General features: G+C 34.9%; 1 protein-coding gene across 14 annotated transcripts in view; it reads left to right on the top strand.

Annotated features, from left to right (window-relative positions):
• PARD3 (par-3 family cell polarity regulator) overlaps positions 1 to 17,830 on the top strand; it is a 714,454-nt gene that overhangs the window by 390,391 nt on the left and 306,233 nt on the right. For 13 of the 14 annotated variants that reach the window (XM_008568729.1, XM_008568725.1, XM_008568720.1 and 10 more), the window contains exons 6-7: positions 9,371 to 9,462; positions 11,777 to 11,860. In XM_008568729.1, coding sequence (XP_008566951.1) covers positions 9,371 to 9,462; positions 11,777 to 11,860 — 176 coding nt within the window. The remainder of the gene's footprint in view (positions 1 to 9,370; positions 9,463 to 11,776; positions 11,861 to 17,830) is intronic. The other variant, XM_008568722.1, reaches the window with a different exon arrangement.

Genomic DNA, 17,830 nt, shown 5'->3' with positions numbered 1-17,830 from the left:
CCGGCCCCCGGCCGGGACAGGGGGAACCCCGGGGGGTGGGGTTTTTTTGCGGGAAAGGGAGGAAAAAAAAAAAAAAAAAAAAAAAAAAAAAAAAAAAGAATATATATCTTTGTTGCTGTAGAAAGCCCTGTTAGGTTTGTGGGGACCCCAGAGCCCAAAGGTGAACTTGCTCTGTTGTGACTGTTCTTTACCCTTACCTCCATCCTTTCTTTCACTCTGTTTAATCAAAATTTCTTCTATTATCTAATTTATTTGATGAGTGTCTTACCAGTCTATTTGTCTTTTTCTTATCTAAATTACTTTTTTATTCGGCTGCTGGCCATTACAGGGATCGAACCCTGGACCTCCGTGTTATCAGCACCATGCTCTAATCAACTGAGCTAACCAGCCAACCTCTTTTTCTTATTTTAACTTTTTTTTTCCCATTTATAATGCTAGACCAAAACATTGATTTTTTTAAAAAGTTTTCTAGAACTGATTAAATAAGGATACACAGTAATATCAATGAATAATCCCATCTTTATTCTTCCCTGTAATGTTCTGTGTTCTTTCCTAGCCCTCTGATTCTTAGCAAAGTCACTTTTCAGAGAAATTATAATTAGTGGTATATGTGTATAAAACATAATTTATAAAAGTATTGTAAGCTTTAAAAAAAGGAATAAAAGTAACCTCCATTTCTAAAAGATTTTATGCTCATAGTAAGAATACTTAAAGTTATAAAGACATAGTAAAATCACTTATAATCCTGCCATCCTGATATATTCGTGGGTAACATTTTCCTTGAAATCCCTCTTGATAGTCATTATTTATATTTCTCTTTAAATGAAAATTCTCAAAAAATTTTTAATAAAAATTCTGACTTTATATAAAAGTACATTTATTATATGTTCAGAATTTAATATTTTTTATAATGTAAATTTTATTTTATTTCCTCATAGATCCTGGCCCTGACATTAACTAGTTGGCTTGGATCATATTCACTGCTTAATAATTCTGGGTTACTTTTCCACGAGTAAAATAGGGTGGAGAAAAACGTGGTGAAACTGAAGAACCACAGGTTTTGATGCTGTTTTCAAAATCCCAACTCTGCCACTGCAGAGAAATATGGACTGTTTTCTAGATCTGATTTTCTCATACTGAGAATTTCTACCTCGTGGCGAGAATTAAATGAATAAATGTACAAACAGTTTGTGATGTGTTCTAGATGCTTAGTAGGATTGGTACTTTCTCTTTGCTCTAAAAACTTTGTTTTTCTATGTAAGGTGCTTTGCATGTAGTGATATCCTTGAGTCTATCACAGCAAGTTTATGAGATAAAGTTATTTCCTTTATTCAGATATAGGGCTTAGGGAGATGAATGGGGCACGGCAGAGGCAGCACTCCACCCACGTCTGCTGTCCCTTACATTGCTGCACAGGTGGGGTGCGTCTAGTACATTTCTAGAAACAGTTTCATGTAGAGTGGTCAGTAAACCTTATCAGCAAATATTTTAGATGTCAAGGACACAGCTCAATTATCCAAACAACATTGTTCTTAAATCATCAGGAGCTTCTCATGTGGTTGTGTGGCTCAGCCATGTTTGGGAAAAGACTTAGTGCATAATTAATTCATTGAAAGTCCCATAAGTTCTGTTTATTGAAGTCCTTTTAAAGGGTTGTGTTGAGGATTAAATTGAGCTTGTACCGAGGACTAAAGTACTAACTGGCACCTAGTAAGTCGTCAGTATATACTAGCAATTATCATTTTCATTTTTTGTTATATATTTTTTAATTTGTAAGCTTTTTTGCCCTTTGAAGAAGTGATTTGCAGTATCACTAGAAAGAAAATGTTTGCTTAGAGGTTTTTTAATCATTCATTTCAATAAAAGTTTATTTAAAAATTGTTTTAGTTCCAAACTTAGTAAATCAAATTTTAATTTTAAAAATATCTTTAAGCCAGGGAGAAATTGATCTTTTTGAGTCAAAGTAGTTATATATAATTTTTTTGTATACCTCTGAGTGAGGTATGTATAGTTTACTTACCTGTGCGTTACTTATCTCACCCCTAAAATAAAACATTTTTCCATGTCACCTCAGAGGATTTCTAATCTATGTTATTGTTAGAAAGGCAAGATTTGTCAGATTTCAAAATCCATATATTTCAACAATCCATAAGTCAAAGTATTTTTTCAGCAATGTTCAAAAGAATACAAATGGCTATTACTCTGATGAGCAAGCCACATCTGCAGTCAGTCAAACGCTCTACCCCCGAGCTATACACCCTTTCCTCCCAGCAAGCCACATCGGAAATCAGATTGATTAGTCTGATTAAAATCATGCCATCTAAAGAGTGGCCCCTTGGCCATTAGTGTGTGGTGGCTGTTCATGAAGAACAAGTGGTCCCAGTGCTGTTGGAGTGGGGGCAGCTGCTGGAGTGGTCATCTGCTCGGGATACACATATGGGGGGGCGAGGCAAGTGATGGCAGGAGGGATGCTGGGGTGAGTTACTAGAGTCAGTGATGCTTAGTAAGCGTGACTGTGCCACTCTTCTTTGTGTATCATTGGGCACAGGCATCCTGGAAGAAGAATGTGAAGAAAAAGATCCCAGCATACAATTGGATATTGGACTAGACATCTCCCAGTGAGATTCCTCCATGCCCTGGAATCCTAATAATCAATGAGAAGCAGACCTACATTCTAGAACTTAGTTTTAAGATTCCTTTGTGTGTGGAACTGGCGCAAAGATTGTTCTCTGTCGTTTGATCGCTTTCATAAATCAGCACCATCTGTGCTCTTTTCAAAGACTCCTCTTGCCTTTGGTTGTGTGGAGTCATGTGGTGTATGTTTCAGACAGAAAACATTTCATTTCTCTGGGAAATGGAAATTTCATGAGCTCTGTTAAATACTGTATTTGATCAGTATTCGCTTGAGAGGAGAGTGTTAGGAATCCGCTTGAGGGGATGAGGCTCACATATAATCATCAACATCACAGGTACTAAATAATTCTTCATATAATCCTAAGTAATTTGGTGTCACGCTCTGTTCAGTAGAGCACCATTTATGTTGTAGTGAACTGGACTTCAGCTATAAGTATAACAACTGTAAGAAGATATTTTTATTTTAAAAGATCTTATCACCTAGTATTGTCTATTCGTAAAAATATTTTAGTTAGGTTTTTTCATGAATGTTCTTACTCTAGTGGAATTTAATGATCATGAAGTAAAATTGTGTTACACCTATCCTGATTTTATTTCTTTGGAAGGTTGCTATAGATTTATCATTTTCAATTGTGAAGTCCCCCACACCCCCCAGATATTTTCAATTGTTTTTCGTGTATGTTGGGAGATTACTTTTCCCTGGCGATTTGGCCAATTAATCGAGTAGTTGCAACATTAACACAAACACCTTCTGGAATCTTGTTTGTGATACTTATGGGACTTGGAAACAGATTCTTACTGGAATTATTTTTCACCAAATGCAATTCAAAGAAAAATGGTTTAATTCATTCTGTCAAGATCCAAATAAATATTTTCTCATTAATTGTTAATATGTCTAATTAAGTTAGGAAAATCTTGGAGATTCTCTAAAAAGTGTGAAAACGACCATTTATTTGAATATTTTTGTAGCAATATAATTGAACCAAGTAAAATAGTTTACTATGTTAAGAATAATAATAAAAACACTTGAGGAAGAATACTGCAAATTTGTTTGTTTAAGAGGGTACCATCAGAACTTTCATTTCTTTGTGTGCTTCCTAAACTTAAAAATCAAAGATAGGTATGCAAGAAATTTAAGTAGGGAAGTATTACTTTAGTTTTTTATAAAACATTTTTAAATGATAAATTATTTCTTAAAATTGTATGCTTTTCTTTCAAGTAATAATTATTCAAAATATTTAGTTCCTTGGATCTATATAGATGATTAATTCCTAGATTAAGTTTCATTATGTTCCTGTGAAGTAGACAGTGTAGTTTTGTTTTTTGTTTTGTAAACATCTGTGCTCTTGTTTTATATAGTGAGTGATGGTGGCAGGATTCAGGTCTTAATCGTCATAATTACAAATCCTGCACTTCTTTGCAATGTCATCCGCTTAAGTTTTTGGATTTTTTATTCATATTTTTTTAATGTGAGAGTGTAGAGAAGATATTTAGAACTCAAACAGGAAAAATAAATAGAACCAGATACCCTTTGAAATTAAAATTATCTTCTAGTTTTCTTGACCACGCAGTTTATGTGAGTACTTGTGATTTCAGAAAGTACAATATTGGCACTTGAAAGGGCTTCTTCAAGTTGGTGTAAATCTTTATGTTATTAGTATAATTGAAGAGAATAAGAGTATTTTTACTAGGAGCCAAACACAAATAGCTTCACATATGCTTTTATCTTTTCTCGTCTAGTAGGCATTCGTACCTCCTCTAAAACTTATCCTTCTCACCTAGGCTTAACAAATGTTCATTTTCTTTCATTCTTTTCTCTCTATTGACTACTTTGACTTCTCCACCTTTTTTATAGTAGAGTGAGTAAAGGGTTAACAAAATCTTTTCCCCTTTCTGCGTTAGAATTAAAACTTTGGTTAATTCTTGGTTCCCCATTTCTGGAAGCCTGAGAAAATTAGTGTGTCAACTGCCTTTTTATGGTAAAAGTGACCCGATTGGTAAATTGCATCTGGACTTTAAAAACTAAGTATCTGACAAGCACCTATGCCTGTGATGTTGTTACAAGAGATACTGGCTTCTCTGGGGCAAGATGCTTTTAAGCCAGGATAGCTCTTGCAACCTCTCAATGTGAGTCCCTTTTCGTACAACTGAGCTGTCAACCTGGGGACCCAAGACAATAGCTCATGGACAGCTCTGAGGACTTGCTGGGAGCGTATTCCTCCTAAGGACAAAAGCATCATACTGCCTTACTGGCATGCTGGGCTTCCTGCCTTATATCTTTCAAAGTAAATCTGATGCCAGGTGGCCTATAGGAGTCTTGAGAGTCCGGATGTCTAGTTGGACCTAAAAAGCTCCTTCATACCTTGACAGGCATTTCAAATATATACTCAGAATAAAAATAAAGAAATAATATTAAGAGACTTGTTTTGAAGACTTAGCTTCTCCGTTCCACTTCTTCCAGTCTTCCAGTCTTCTCTTCTCATGTGTGTTCTGGTATTTACTTCCATGTTTCTAAGTAATAGATGTATGTTGCTCTTTCTTGAGTACCAGTTACTGATATCTGTTGACTTGCCATTATGGAAGATGACAGTTCTTCCTGTTATATCACTTCCACTTTCCTGTTCCCATCCTCTCGATAGTTATATCAGAAGTCTAAGTTCAGTCAATTGCCAGTGTCCTGTTACATGGCGATGTAAGAATTGTTCACTTTATAACCAAGTGGGTAATCCGATTAGATTTCCGGTCCTACATATTCTCTTTTCTTATTCCTGGAGTTAATTTCTTTGACATTTAAAACATTTGTTTTCTCTTCATGTGTCTTTCATTTCTTTCACCTACATTCTTTATCAGGTCTGTTGAAATGCCTATTGTTTCCCAAATGTTCAGAAATATCAGAGCCATTATTAACTTCTTTTTTCTCATGGAGATGGACTTTCCAGACCTCTCTATCTTTCTGCTCTAATCTGATCTGGTTTCTTCTTTCTTGAACTGTCGTTTTACTCCCTTTCTGAGTTCTATCTATTGTTTTATTGAATTTCCTGGATTTTGCTGGAGCACATCCAAAAATAGCTTTATAAGAAAGGGAAGTAAAGACCTTGCATGTTGGAAAATTTATTTTTTCAGCTTTCATGCTTGATTTTTTTTGTTCAGTTGAGCATGTAGTTCTACACTGAAAAACTGTTTTTCCTCAGTATAGAAGGTATTACTCTTTTAACTAATAGCATTTAATGTTACTGTTTAGAAGGCATTTTTGTTAATGACATTCCTAGTTTTAGTCTGCTAGTAATCAACCAGATGCCATCATTTTTCAGTGCTTAAATTAAACTTTGTTGTTGGGAGATAATTGTCTGTGATTCTCTTGCATTTCTCTACATTTTGAGAACAGAAGCCTTTGTTCTGGGCTATCTTTTCAGGGATATTTGTACAGCAAACAGCCTTGGAAGATAGGCACACGATCTTGCTCTATAGCAATAAGCAAGCATGCTTACTGTCTGTATAAAAGAATTGGGCTCCCTAAGCTCAGGTTGTTCTGTGCATGCCAGATCCCCTGGCCCTCTTCCTATCCACTTATGCAAATTTTAGCTTGAGGAAATTATTGCATAAAGGGCTGATACTCTGGCTAACGATATTGCTGTGAGTAATAAGCAGTCTTTTGTCTCTGACCCAGATTCTTGTATCTTCTTCCAGCATCCATGAAGCTATGGCAGGCTAACTTATAAGCTTTCAGGCAGGGTAAAATCATAGACTCCTCACAGTTCTTGATATGTTCTTTCTCTTTGAAAATTTCCTCAACCACTAACCCATAGTGTTTTCTTCCTCCTGTCATTGACTAGATTGTATGTATCATTTAGTTTATCTTTTTCTTGATTTATCATCCCAAAGACACTTTACAATGAAAATACTTTGTATACAGCAAATTACAGTAAATATATATGTTTTTTATTTAATTGAGTAGGTATATGTTTTATAAATTGGTTGCAAGGCACAGAGTATGAAGGGATTTGTGTATAATTACTATAAAATATCTAGTAAGGTGTATTTTATATATCATGTACTTTATTATTTATTTGTTTTCAATAACATTTATAAATTGCCATTTACTGGGAAATTACTATGTGTCTGGCACCACGCTATACTTGTGACATGGATTATCTTACTTATTCCTCTTGGTACTCCTAAGAAGAGTATGTTTTTATTGTCCCTATTTTACAGAAGAAAGGATAGAAATGAAAAAAATTGGCAAATGCTAAAGTTGTATTCATACCCAGGTCTGTTTACTCTCAAACCCGAGCTTTTAACAACTACATTCTGCTATAAAATGGAGAGGAAAGAAAAAAAAGTATATTGACTCACCTGGAAATTCTTTAATTTTGTCTATTTAAATTCACACAGTATTACAGTTATTAAATATTGATTTGGCATATATGATAATTGAGCTTCATTTACTGTTTATAATGGAATTAAGTGCATAAGTCTTGCTAGAAGTAATTATGTTCAGTCACAAATTAAAAAAAATACCAGACAACGAAATAATACCATATAGGAGCTCATATTTATACATCCGAAAGTTGGGAAATTCTAAGTTATGGTTCCCACAGCAACTGGAGCTCAGCCTCAGGGCAGTGAGTGTTGCCATCTAAACTCAACACCATGTGCAGCTACAGGAAATAATATTCTACGTGCTCCTGGGGGTCTGATAATGACCACTGTGGGAACAATGAATATGTAAATTATCAGTTACTGTTTCATCACTGTAGTTTGGGGCACTTCATTTATGTGGCTATTTCATAGTGCAACATAGGTGTTTCAACTGGTGATAATACATCTTGGTGGCATTTCAGTTGTGCTTAAATTATTAATGAGTCCTGAAGCAAAATGTCTGTACCTCGTAAGATGATTTTTTATATCTTACATCTGGTTTATAAACAATCACATTTGCTCTCCTCCCCACCCCCACTCCCAGTGGAAAAGCATCATTTTTGGAGTTCATGTTCACATCAAAATGCAGTTCTTAGGCAGGTTCAAGATGCTGGTTAACCTTTGAAATGTATTATGTGCTGGTGCTTAAAAGAGATAGATGACTAAGAAGTACATATTAGAGCCTCTCAAAACACAGGATCATCAATCTTCAAAGCCTGGCTTCATACAGTATACCGCCCTCCAGGGCGCACAGAGCACAGCTACAATGCACAGAAAAGCTCCATGCAGTCTGCTTCTGATTTTTGTAGATTCTCGGAAGAAATGTCAATTGGGCGTTACTGGCTGTTCTGCCTTACCTTAATATCTCGTCAGTAATCTAATGTATTGTTTGACATTGTGTCTTGAACTTTTAACTCTTGCTTATTCTGTTTTTGATGTTTCTGTTGATGGCGTATGAGTGTCCGCTGTGAGTCTCTCAAATACACAATTAAAAATACAAATTATTTTCCCAATGGTGGACTCTCTTCTAATATAGGTGGTTTAATAAGTTCATGATAAAATTACTGTTATCAAATTAATATAGTAGAAAAGATTAACCTAACAAATTATGTCTATACATAAATTACACACATAAACTTCCAAGAAATAGATTAAATAAATTTTACTTGGTTGCATTTAGAGATTTATTACCCCAGAGATTCCTACGGATGATTTTTCTTTAATCAGAAAAATATTTACAGAGTATCTACTAGGTGGTAGACACTGTGGATCAATGTGAATTACACATGGTCCTCTTAGCCATCGCGTTTGGAGAATCTGAGTCTTTTCCAAGTATATTAATTTGGTTAATAAGTCCATTGATATTAGTCAGGCATGTTTACCGTTATTCAAATGATCTTGAAAAGCCAACTTAACTATTAGTGAACTACTTAATGAAAGACAATGGACAAGATTATAAAGACATATTCTTGAGTGTCATTTCATTTATTTTTAAGAACCACCACACTTATTCAACATGCACCTGTTGGAGTCCCAGCATACTCACCCAGTTTCTGCAAAATGTTGGAACATAATTTTTTCAAATGTTTTGTCAAAGGAAGAATACAGGGTGGAGATTGATTATGTTGCTGTTTGTGCTTTTTCTTATGCTAGATCCTTCATCATACATAGAAGTAAACAGAAGTGGTCCTTTATGGCTAACACCTTAATGCCTTTACAGACACCTCTAAATAATCAGTCAATTGGTTTTGGGTTACTTTATGTGAAATTTCACAGGATGAAGGGTTTTCAGTCTGGAATTGTACCCACTGTGTGCTCATTTTGACAGGTTGTGTCAGGAGGAACTGAGGAACTGACAAACACAACTTTGAGGATTTTGGCAGTGGTTATGGTTTATAATAGTCTCAGCTGTTTTGATCAGTAAAGATTTTTAAGTATGCCTCCCCAGTGTCATGTATATTTGTTTATGAATATACCATATCATTGTAGGATTATATAATTACTTCCTAAAATATGCATCAAAAGAAATGAAATAAAAATGATGATATAAGAAAATTAGCATAAATAGTTGTTCTGTTGTTTTCTTTCCTTGTCCTTGTTCACCTTCTGGGATATGCTAACTCAGGAGACTATTACTTTAAAATTCAGCTTTTTGTGTACACGTACCCATCGTATCATTAAAGGTCATCCTCCCTAGTGGAAAGACCTAGTTAACATGACATAATGTCTGTTAGACTCCAGTTTTACCCAGTTTCCTTTCACATTGTAGAAATAAACCTAACGCAGTGTTCTCCTCTTTGTGTCCTGCCACCCTTAGGACGAAGATGGGACAGAAGAAGACAACAGCCGTGTTGAGCCAGTTGGACATGCAGACACTGGTTTGGAGAATACACCCAGTTTTTGTCTGGAGTAAGTTACAGATGGTTTTAACTAAATTTGTAATATACATGTAGCATCATTCCTTGCAGCAAGTATTCTAGAAGCATATGGCATGCGGAATGTTTGTGCTTAGTTAAAAACATGCCTTGCATTGATTTGTTTTTCTGAAGAGCATCTTTCATCTATTGTGTTAATTATGTAATGTAAGCAGTATAGCATGAAAGTTCACATTTACCTGTCTGGAGTTTCATGCCTCGGCAAATACTATTAAATTATAATATAAAATAGTATTTGATTGAAAATGTTTGTCATGCTAACAGTACTGTAAACACTGTAACTGTTTTCAGATTGCTTTGTATGTCACTATTTTGGTCATCTGTTTGTTCTTCAGCTTTGCTAAATCAAAAACAAATTGTGAACATCCTTGAAAAATTAGTTGAATCATGTAAACATTTGTTGTTATAGTATATATATATTTTTTAACTTGAAGAAATAGAATCTCTTTAGATATTTGATGAAAAATTACAGGTCATAGGTTAGGGACCTTGAACATAATTTGAAGTGTAAAAAGACAAAAATTTCTTACAACTTGTCAATTATTTTCAATATTGGCATGTTTAACTGGAAGGCATTTCAAGACTTCATCCCTTGATAGAGTTGAGCAGGGAGAGCAGTCATTCTGGATTTTTTTCTTTGACTTTGGGTTAAAGTTGGGGGTTTAGAGATTAACATTTATATACTTCTGTCTTCTCTAGGTCTTTCAAGGGAGGTCTCTAAGAACTTTCTCAGTGAGATTAAGCAGGTTCTAAGATCAGATTGTGTTTGGATATACAGAAACCAGCACTCTGAGTATTTATATTTAAGAAATACTTGCTATGCTATAGTTCTTTTTAGAAAAAATGTGGAATAAGATCAGTTTCTTGAAGTATTAAAGTTATACTCTTTTTAGTTGATAAACCAATGATTACATTGATGTTTAAATGATATTAACATTATCTAAAATATTTTATAAAATTCTTTGAAAAAATAAAAAAAAATAAAAAATCCATTTAAGTAGTTTTACTTTAGTGAATATTTTTGACATTTTGGTAAAAATTTTTTTTGTCCTAATTAAAGTAAGTGATTAAATCTATGCATATGTTTTCAATTTTGTTTAGATTTCTTTGAGACCCGTGCCTTTAATTATATTTGCTTTGTATTTTATAAGCAAGAATTTCATAGTACATAAGATAACCTCAGGTTTCGTATAAGAAATACAATAGAAAAATTGGCATTTTCTGTCATACAAAAACTATATATTATAATCTTTGTCGAATCCATTGGTTATCAGTTATGGTTTTCTAGGTTGCTTAAACTAGATATTTAATTGAAGTACTATATCCAAATATTGATTGTTAGATAAATACTGCTTAGATCTCTGATGTAGTATGTATATATGGAAAAATCTACAAAGAAAGCAAAATCTCATTTAAATAGTTTAGTAAATTTACGTTCTCAAAATTTGAGCAGTTTTCATCAAACTCAGGCTTATATAAATAGTAAAGATTCATAGAAATGACAAATACACAGAATGTTGTGCTCCTTACATGAAGTATCTTATGTAGAGGTAACTTCATGTTACTTTATGTAGTATAGCTGCATAATTTTAAAGATCAATTACAAACACCTTCATGATAATTATTTGATTTTCAGTGGATTTCTATTGGCTTGAGAAAGGAGTTTTATAACCTGCCCTTGCAGTGCTTTTTTAGCAGTTTAGGAAATGGTGACTTTGAATTATCATCAAATAGTGGGCAGTAAGGACAATTGTGATCTCCTCTGGACTATCATCTACAGGGAGGAGAATTTTGACCTCATTGAATTATTGGAAGGATCAATGATGTTATATATATGAGCACTTTCTAAATTATAAAGTGCTCTGTAGCTTCAACACCTTTATTAGGTTAATCTTCAGAATTCTTGAAATAGATATTGGGATGGAAAATTTTCAGTGGAAGTTTAAAGGTATGATTTGCAAAACATGAACTTGTATTACACAGAAGTGTATGGCCCAAGAGAAATGGTCCTGTGCCATTTTTAGTGTAGTTATCTCTGATGATTGCTCTCCCTCCATGCCATCAGACTAGTGTTCAGGTATGTAGTGTTTAATGTTGCCTTCATCACCATGCTTATATTCCAGAATATGTATGTGTATGCGTGTGTGCTTGGTGGGATTTCTGTTTTATTCTCTTTCGTTGTTTCTTGTGTGTCTGTGTTGTTGCGGATGTTTTTGGTTTGGTTTTGTTTCAGTTTTGGTTTGTTTACAGTCCATGTTCATGCTCCTTCATTCATCATTGTCTCACAGTGATATGGTAAAGCACGTACAAGTCCCCAACGATGGAGGGCCTCTGGGAATCCATGTAGTGCCTTTCAGTGCGCGAGGCGGCAGGTAACGTATCTTGGAGGTTTTTAATTGAATCATAATGTGGGGTGTTTTATCTTCATTTATGCTCAGATATAGAGTGGTGTTGACTTAACATAAGCTTAATAGAAAACATTTTCATTTGGGGGCAACTGCTACTTCATTCATACGTATATGTCATAATCACAGAAAGCACTTAGCCTGATGAAGAGAGATTTTGCAGGCACATGAAGAAATTGTGCATTTAAATTATCCTAATCAATTTATTGTTCATCACATCAGAGCAAACATTTCACTTTGCTGTAAATTAATAATAGGCATTAAAGTCATTACTCCAGCTGGGTTTGCAAAGTTAAAGTGAGCGTAAAGTGATTTTCTGAAAAAAATTATCCACTAAAAAAATTATCTGGATAACTTAGATAATGATTCATCTTAAATTTGTCTTTATGTTTATTTAATTCTTCAATTTTATGAGATTTTTTTTTTACTTTTAAAAACCTTTGAATTTGAAATTTTAGAAAATTAGGCAAGCTGTAGATTTATCTTCTGCCTTGTGGCTCCTTCCTTTTACTCTCTGAACACTTAGAATGTCAAAATTTTGTACTGATTCTTAATCTCAACTTCATTACTTTACGTAACATACATACTTAAAAACTTCAAATGTTGCATCAGTTTCCTTGATTCTTCTCCTCTTTTTCTTTTTGAAAGAAGTAGTGTTGTATTTTTGGTTTTATAGCTTGAATTGATTTTGAAACTAATGCAGGCCTCTACAGGTGCAGTGCATTGTGTCCTTCACAGGAGCTCAAACCTACGCATGTTCACCCTGTGCAAGTTTAGTCGCATTCTCTCTTATTAGACCTTCTAATGATGGCCTGGTAAAACATGTTTGTAAACTATTTGGCTACTTAATTTTGAACTTCTTATTTCTTTCATTCTTATCATCTGATTTGTTTATTTTTATTTTAACTTTCTTTGCATGGGGAAAAGGATGGAGGAAGCTGGAAGGTAACCTTGGACCAGTGACTGAGAACTTAGAACACAGTTTAAACTGTTGTCAAGAAATTACAAGCATCTAGTGGGTTGTAAAAGACAGATGGGATATAAATTACAAGAGTGTGACTAAATCATATATATATATATACACACACACACACACACACACACATATATATTTTTTTTCTTCCCTCTCAAATGGGTATTTCAGCAATTGTACTCACTTCCTGTTGTGCTAGTAACTGTGGAGAGTCCAGATTTCATTTCTTTGGTAAAACACGTGGTTTATGCCATGTCCCAAAGCTGAGACTTTGATGTACTTAGAACTCTGCTGGAGTATGAGGCTCGAATGTTGGTGCTGTGTAACAGGATGTGAAATCCACCTTGCATTTTTTGGGGGGTGTCATAGTCACAGAGTCGTGGCTGCTTTTGCTTTTTTCCTCTTCCTCTTCTTTTTAATTTTTAAACTCCAGAGAAGATTAAAACTTCTTCAAAGGACTTTCTGTTAAACAACATCAATTGTCTTCAGGGTGGCCCTTGCCTTTATTCCCCTTAAAAAAGTAAAATTTAAAACGATCTCAAAAGTTAAATTTCTCTTCGTTTCTCTTATGGTAGGGAAAAAAAATAAGAAGGTAAAATGCATGGGTTATAGCCTCCCAATGTTAATGTGCCGTAAGCTGCCTGTGAAACACAGCTCATCACAAATGAGATTTAATTGAGTATGTACTAGCTTTGAACCAGTATTTCAATTACAAACATGTTATTTTCTGTCATATTTCCTACCTCAGTGTGAAAGAATATTAGGATGAAATATAGATGAAAAACCCAAAGCAAAAGGAGAATAAGACAGAAAAATAAACCTACTAGTTAGATTAATTCAAAAGAAGGTATTTCACAAAATCCACCACCGTTGCTGGTTACCATGGCATTTAGTTCTGATACACTGAATACATTCAAGTAAACAAGTTTTTCTTTGCAGAAGTAGATATTGTTCTATATCTGAGTCATTTTTAATACCAATTAATTTGGCACTTAATGCAGATAATCTTTTGCAGCTTTCCTGTATAAGGCACAAAGAGATTTAAGAAAAAACAGATTCTTTATAAACCCTTTTTAGGCATCACCAATTTTCACATGGAAATAGAACAGAATTTTTTTTTTTTATCCAACACCTGTGTTACGTCTTCAAGCTCAAGCTTCCTCATGGACTAGAGAGTCATGGTTCTTCAGACATGGGTTGAGAATGAGAGAGAAAAGGAGGAGGATTGCTCACATTCATACGTACCAATCCCCAGGAGTCCAGAGACACCGTCTTAGAAGAGGGTTCTTTTCATTCTGTTAGAAACTTTTCTAAATGATAATTCCTGTGTTAGGTGCTAGGAAACAAAGATGAACAGGACATGGTCTTCCTCCAGGGATTTGCAGTCTAGATGGAGTGATAGCCAAGAAAATTACACAATTATAATTATGTGATAAATGTTGACATAGTTATATAATAGGTGCTCTATGTGCTGATGGGGGAAGAATTGTCTGAATTAGGTAACCAAAGCTGGCTTGTTGCAGAAGATGATTTTAAATGTGATGACAGCTTATAAAGGGAGCTACATCAGCTCTGTGGTGGCTGCACGGGCAAATTAAGCAATGCAGTATAGCAGAAAGGAAGAAATTAAGTAGGACTTGTGAAGAAATTGCATATATATCTAGTGGGAATACAAGAATACATATTCATAATATGTAAGTTAAAATTTCCAAGAATATCTTCCCTTGTAGAAAATTCCAGTCATATTTAGGTCTTTTCAATTTTGGAGATATAACTAATTGAATAACACTTACTGAATACTTATTTTTATAAAGTGACAAAGGCATGTCAGTACTGCTTTCTCATTTAGATTTTCGAAGTCTAAGGAACCATACAAAATGGGAATTATATATTGTAGAGAGAAAGAACACAATCCGGATCACCTCATATATCAAATATAATTAAGGAAAATAGTAATTTAAGGTTGTGAAGTCAGTGTTAGAGAAACTTCTAAAGCCAGTTGGGTATTATTATGGCCTGATGTATAATGAAGCTTATCTTAATCAGGATCTTGCTGGGCCTACTTCAAAAAGGCTATTTCCCGGAGTAAATTAAACGTTGTTCCTTGATCGGGGGCATTAATGACAATTAGTTCTTCTCCCCACCCCTGCCTTGGGTGACCACCTCCTGATACCTAGTAGGAGAGATAAATAGATTTGTCAGTATTATTCGAAACAGTATTATCTTTCCCTTGCTGCTGTTTTTCTTCAGTTATCATCTTGTATGTTATTCAGAAATAAAGTTAACTGATCTTCCTTCAGAACTCTTTATTCATTACCTTGACATCGATTTTTACTTCACACATATTTTATCCTCCTGATTTAAATGTCAAACATATTCTCCTTATTTAAATCACAGATGCTGCTCTTTTTAGGAGGGTTAGGCCAAGTAACCGTGATTTCCTTTGGCAGAGAACCATGTTTTATTTTACATTTTTTTGTATTTCTGGGATCTAGCCATAGGTATTGGACTATAGGACCATAGGTATGTTTAATGAAGCTTATTCAGCAAAAGAACAAAAGAGCTCATGACTATCTGTGTTATCTATGGCATGACTATATTAAAATAAAACAGCAGTGACATGTCCTAGTTGGATCGTGGTTAATGAGTTTTCCTGAGACTTATTAATGACATAAAAATATGATTATGATATAAAGTTAAGTATATAAAAAACAAAATATAAATTGTGTGATGTAGGGCCTGGACCTATGAAATTATAAGATTTTGCATTTGGCTTTAAGGGACTTAAAGTCTAATTGAGAAATATGTATATAAAAAGATCCATGCTATGTGCTGTAGGGATTTAGGACAGTAAGACTGTTGGATGCTATGCAAACCCTCAGTGGAGCAATTGAACTTGACGCATTCGTTGAAGGAAATATGGGACTTTCCTTGCTGACATGGTTCAAGAAAGATAGTCATTCCAGGAAGAGAATATAGGAAAGGAAGATGCTACATACAAATAAATGTCCATGAGTTGGTGGGAAATAAGGAGTAAATTATTTGAGTCAGAATGTGTTAGAAGATAGCACTGGAGAGATTTTTAGAAAGTACTTTATGAATGGCTCATGAGTCCAGGGGAAAGAATTTGGATTTCACTCAGTAAATAACGGGGGAATTGCTGAAAGCTTTGAAGAAACATGATTATGTTATTTTTAAGTTGCTATTACTCTTACTTGGACTTCACATTCTAATTTAGAGCAGATATTCTAAATATTTTACCCTATGGAAACAAAATATGGCCAAAACATATTCTTAATAAAGTGCACTCTGCTTCTCTGGATGTTTTCTATAATGGACACTTCCTATTTGTATACATTCATCGTTATTTATATCTTAAATCTGCAGCACTTAGAATTTCTTTCACATTACTTTTTCTTATAGAAATACTAATTGTTTGTTTATTTTATTTAAGCAGGTTTTTGTGTGTGTGTGTGTGTGTGTGTATGCGTGTGTGTGTGTATGCATGTGTGTGTGTGTGTGTGTTTTAAAGATGGATTATCGGGCCGGCCCCGTGGCGCACTGCTACAGTGAGGGTTCGGATCCCACATACAGACTGGTTCCCGCTCACTGGCTGAGCGAGGTGCGGGCGCAAGACCGAGGGTTGCGCCACATACAGACTGGTTCCCGCTCACTGGCTGAGCGAGGTGCGGGCGCAAGACCGAGGGTTGTGATCCCATTGCCGGTCCCTGTCCGGTACGGGCCTGACACTGAGGGTTGCGATCCGTTGCTGGTCACGAAAAAAGACAAAAAATAAAAATAAAAAAATAAATAAAGATGGATTATCTACCAGTTACTGTTCTTGATGCTGGGGATATCCTAGTGATTGGCAGACTTTTTGTCAAGGGTCAGATATTCAGTATTTCAGGCATTGTGGGCCACTGAGGCTCTGTGGCAACTGCTCCAGTCTGCAATCGTGGCATGAAAGCAACCATTGACAATATGTAAGCAAATGAGTGTGGCTGTGTTTCAATAAAACTTTATTGACAAAAACAGGTTGCTGGAGAATATGACGATTGGGCTGCAGTTTGCCAGTCCTCACCCTAGAGAACCAAAAATAAAAATGCCTGCCATCATGGGTTTACATTCCTGTGTTTCTCATGTCTCCTGTCTAAACTCCTTCACCTCTGTTGCCTATTTTAATTTAGGAGGGGCAAGAGCCTACAACTTCTTCTTTTTCACTTACTGGTTGATAAGCCTCTTTTTGTAGCTACATATTTTTTCCCACCAACGCACACCCCTGATTCTCAGGAATTCCCAGGAAGAAGGAAATAGAAAAAACAAGTGAACCCATTTACCATTCTCCAATGAGTGATAAGTACCCACAGAACTCTCTGTCCTAAGATCTGATTGTCAATCATAAGACTTAAGGAAAAATCTAAAGTTAGGAAATCAGGCCCTGGTAAGATTCAGAGAGAGAGAGAGAGAGAGAGAGAGAGAGAGAGTGTGTGTGTGTGTGTGTATATGTGCGCGCGCGTGCATGCCTGTGTGGGTCTGGGTTTGTTTCCAGCCTTCTGCTATGGGGGCTTGTGCTGACAAATGCTCTACTTATTAATTACTTCTCAACTTATTATATATATTTTTAACAGATATACCATTATTTGATTTGTCTGATTAATTTTGATTTTTATCGCAAATGTTTTTTCAATGATTTATTGTCAATTTGATATTCAGAGTTGTTGGGTGAAATGTCAACACTCTTTGGAAAAGCATCTTTAATTGCTGTGTTAAAGTTTCTTTTCATGACTTTTCCCTTCTAGACTAATTTTTTTGCTTACTTACATTATTGTACATAAATTCCACCATCTAAGCCCCCAAAAAATCACACAGTAAGAGAATATTTTATGATGTTTAGGATTTTTGAGTTGAAATAAAAGTGATCCCTATTGAAAAATATGTATTGTATGTATTATTATTTGTATTCT

Source organism: Galeopterus variegatus, unplaced genomic scaffold, assembly GCF_000696425.1.
Source record: "Galeopterus variegatus unplaced genomic scaffold, G_variegatus-3.0.2 Scaffold436, whole genome shotgun sequence".
NCBI lineage: Eukaryota > Metazoa > Chordata > Mammalia > Dermoptera > Cynocephalidae > Galeopterus > Galeopterus variegatus.
Note: the sequence above shows the minus strand (reverse complement) of the source record. Positions and strands in the feature narration are given on the sequence as shown.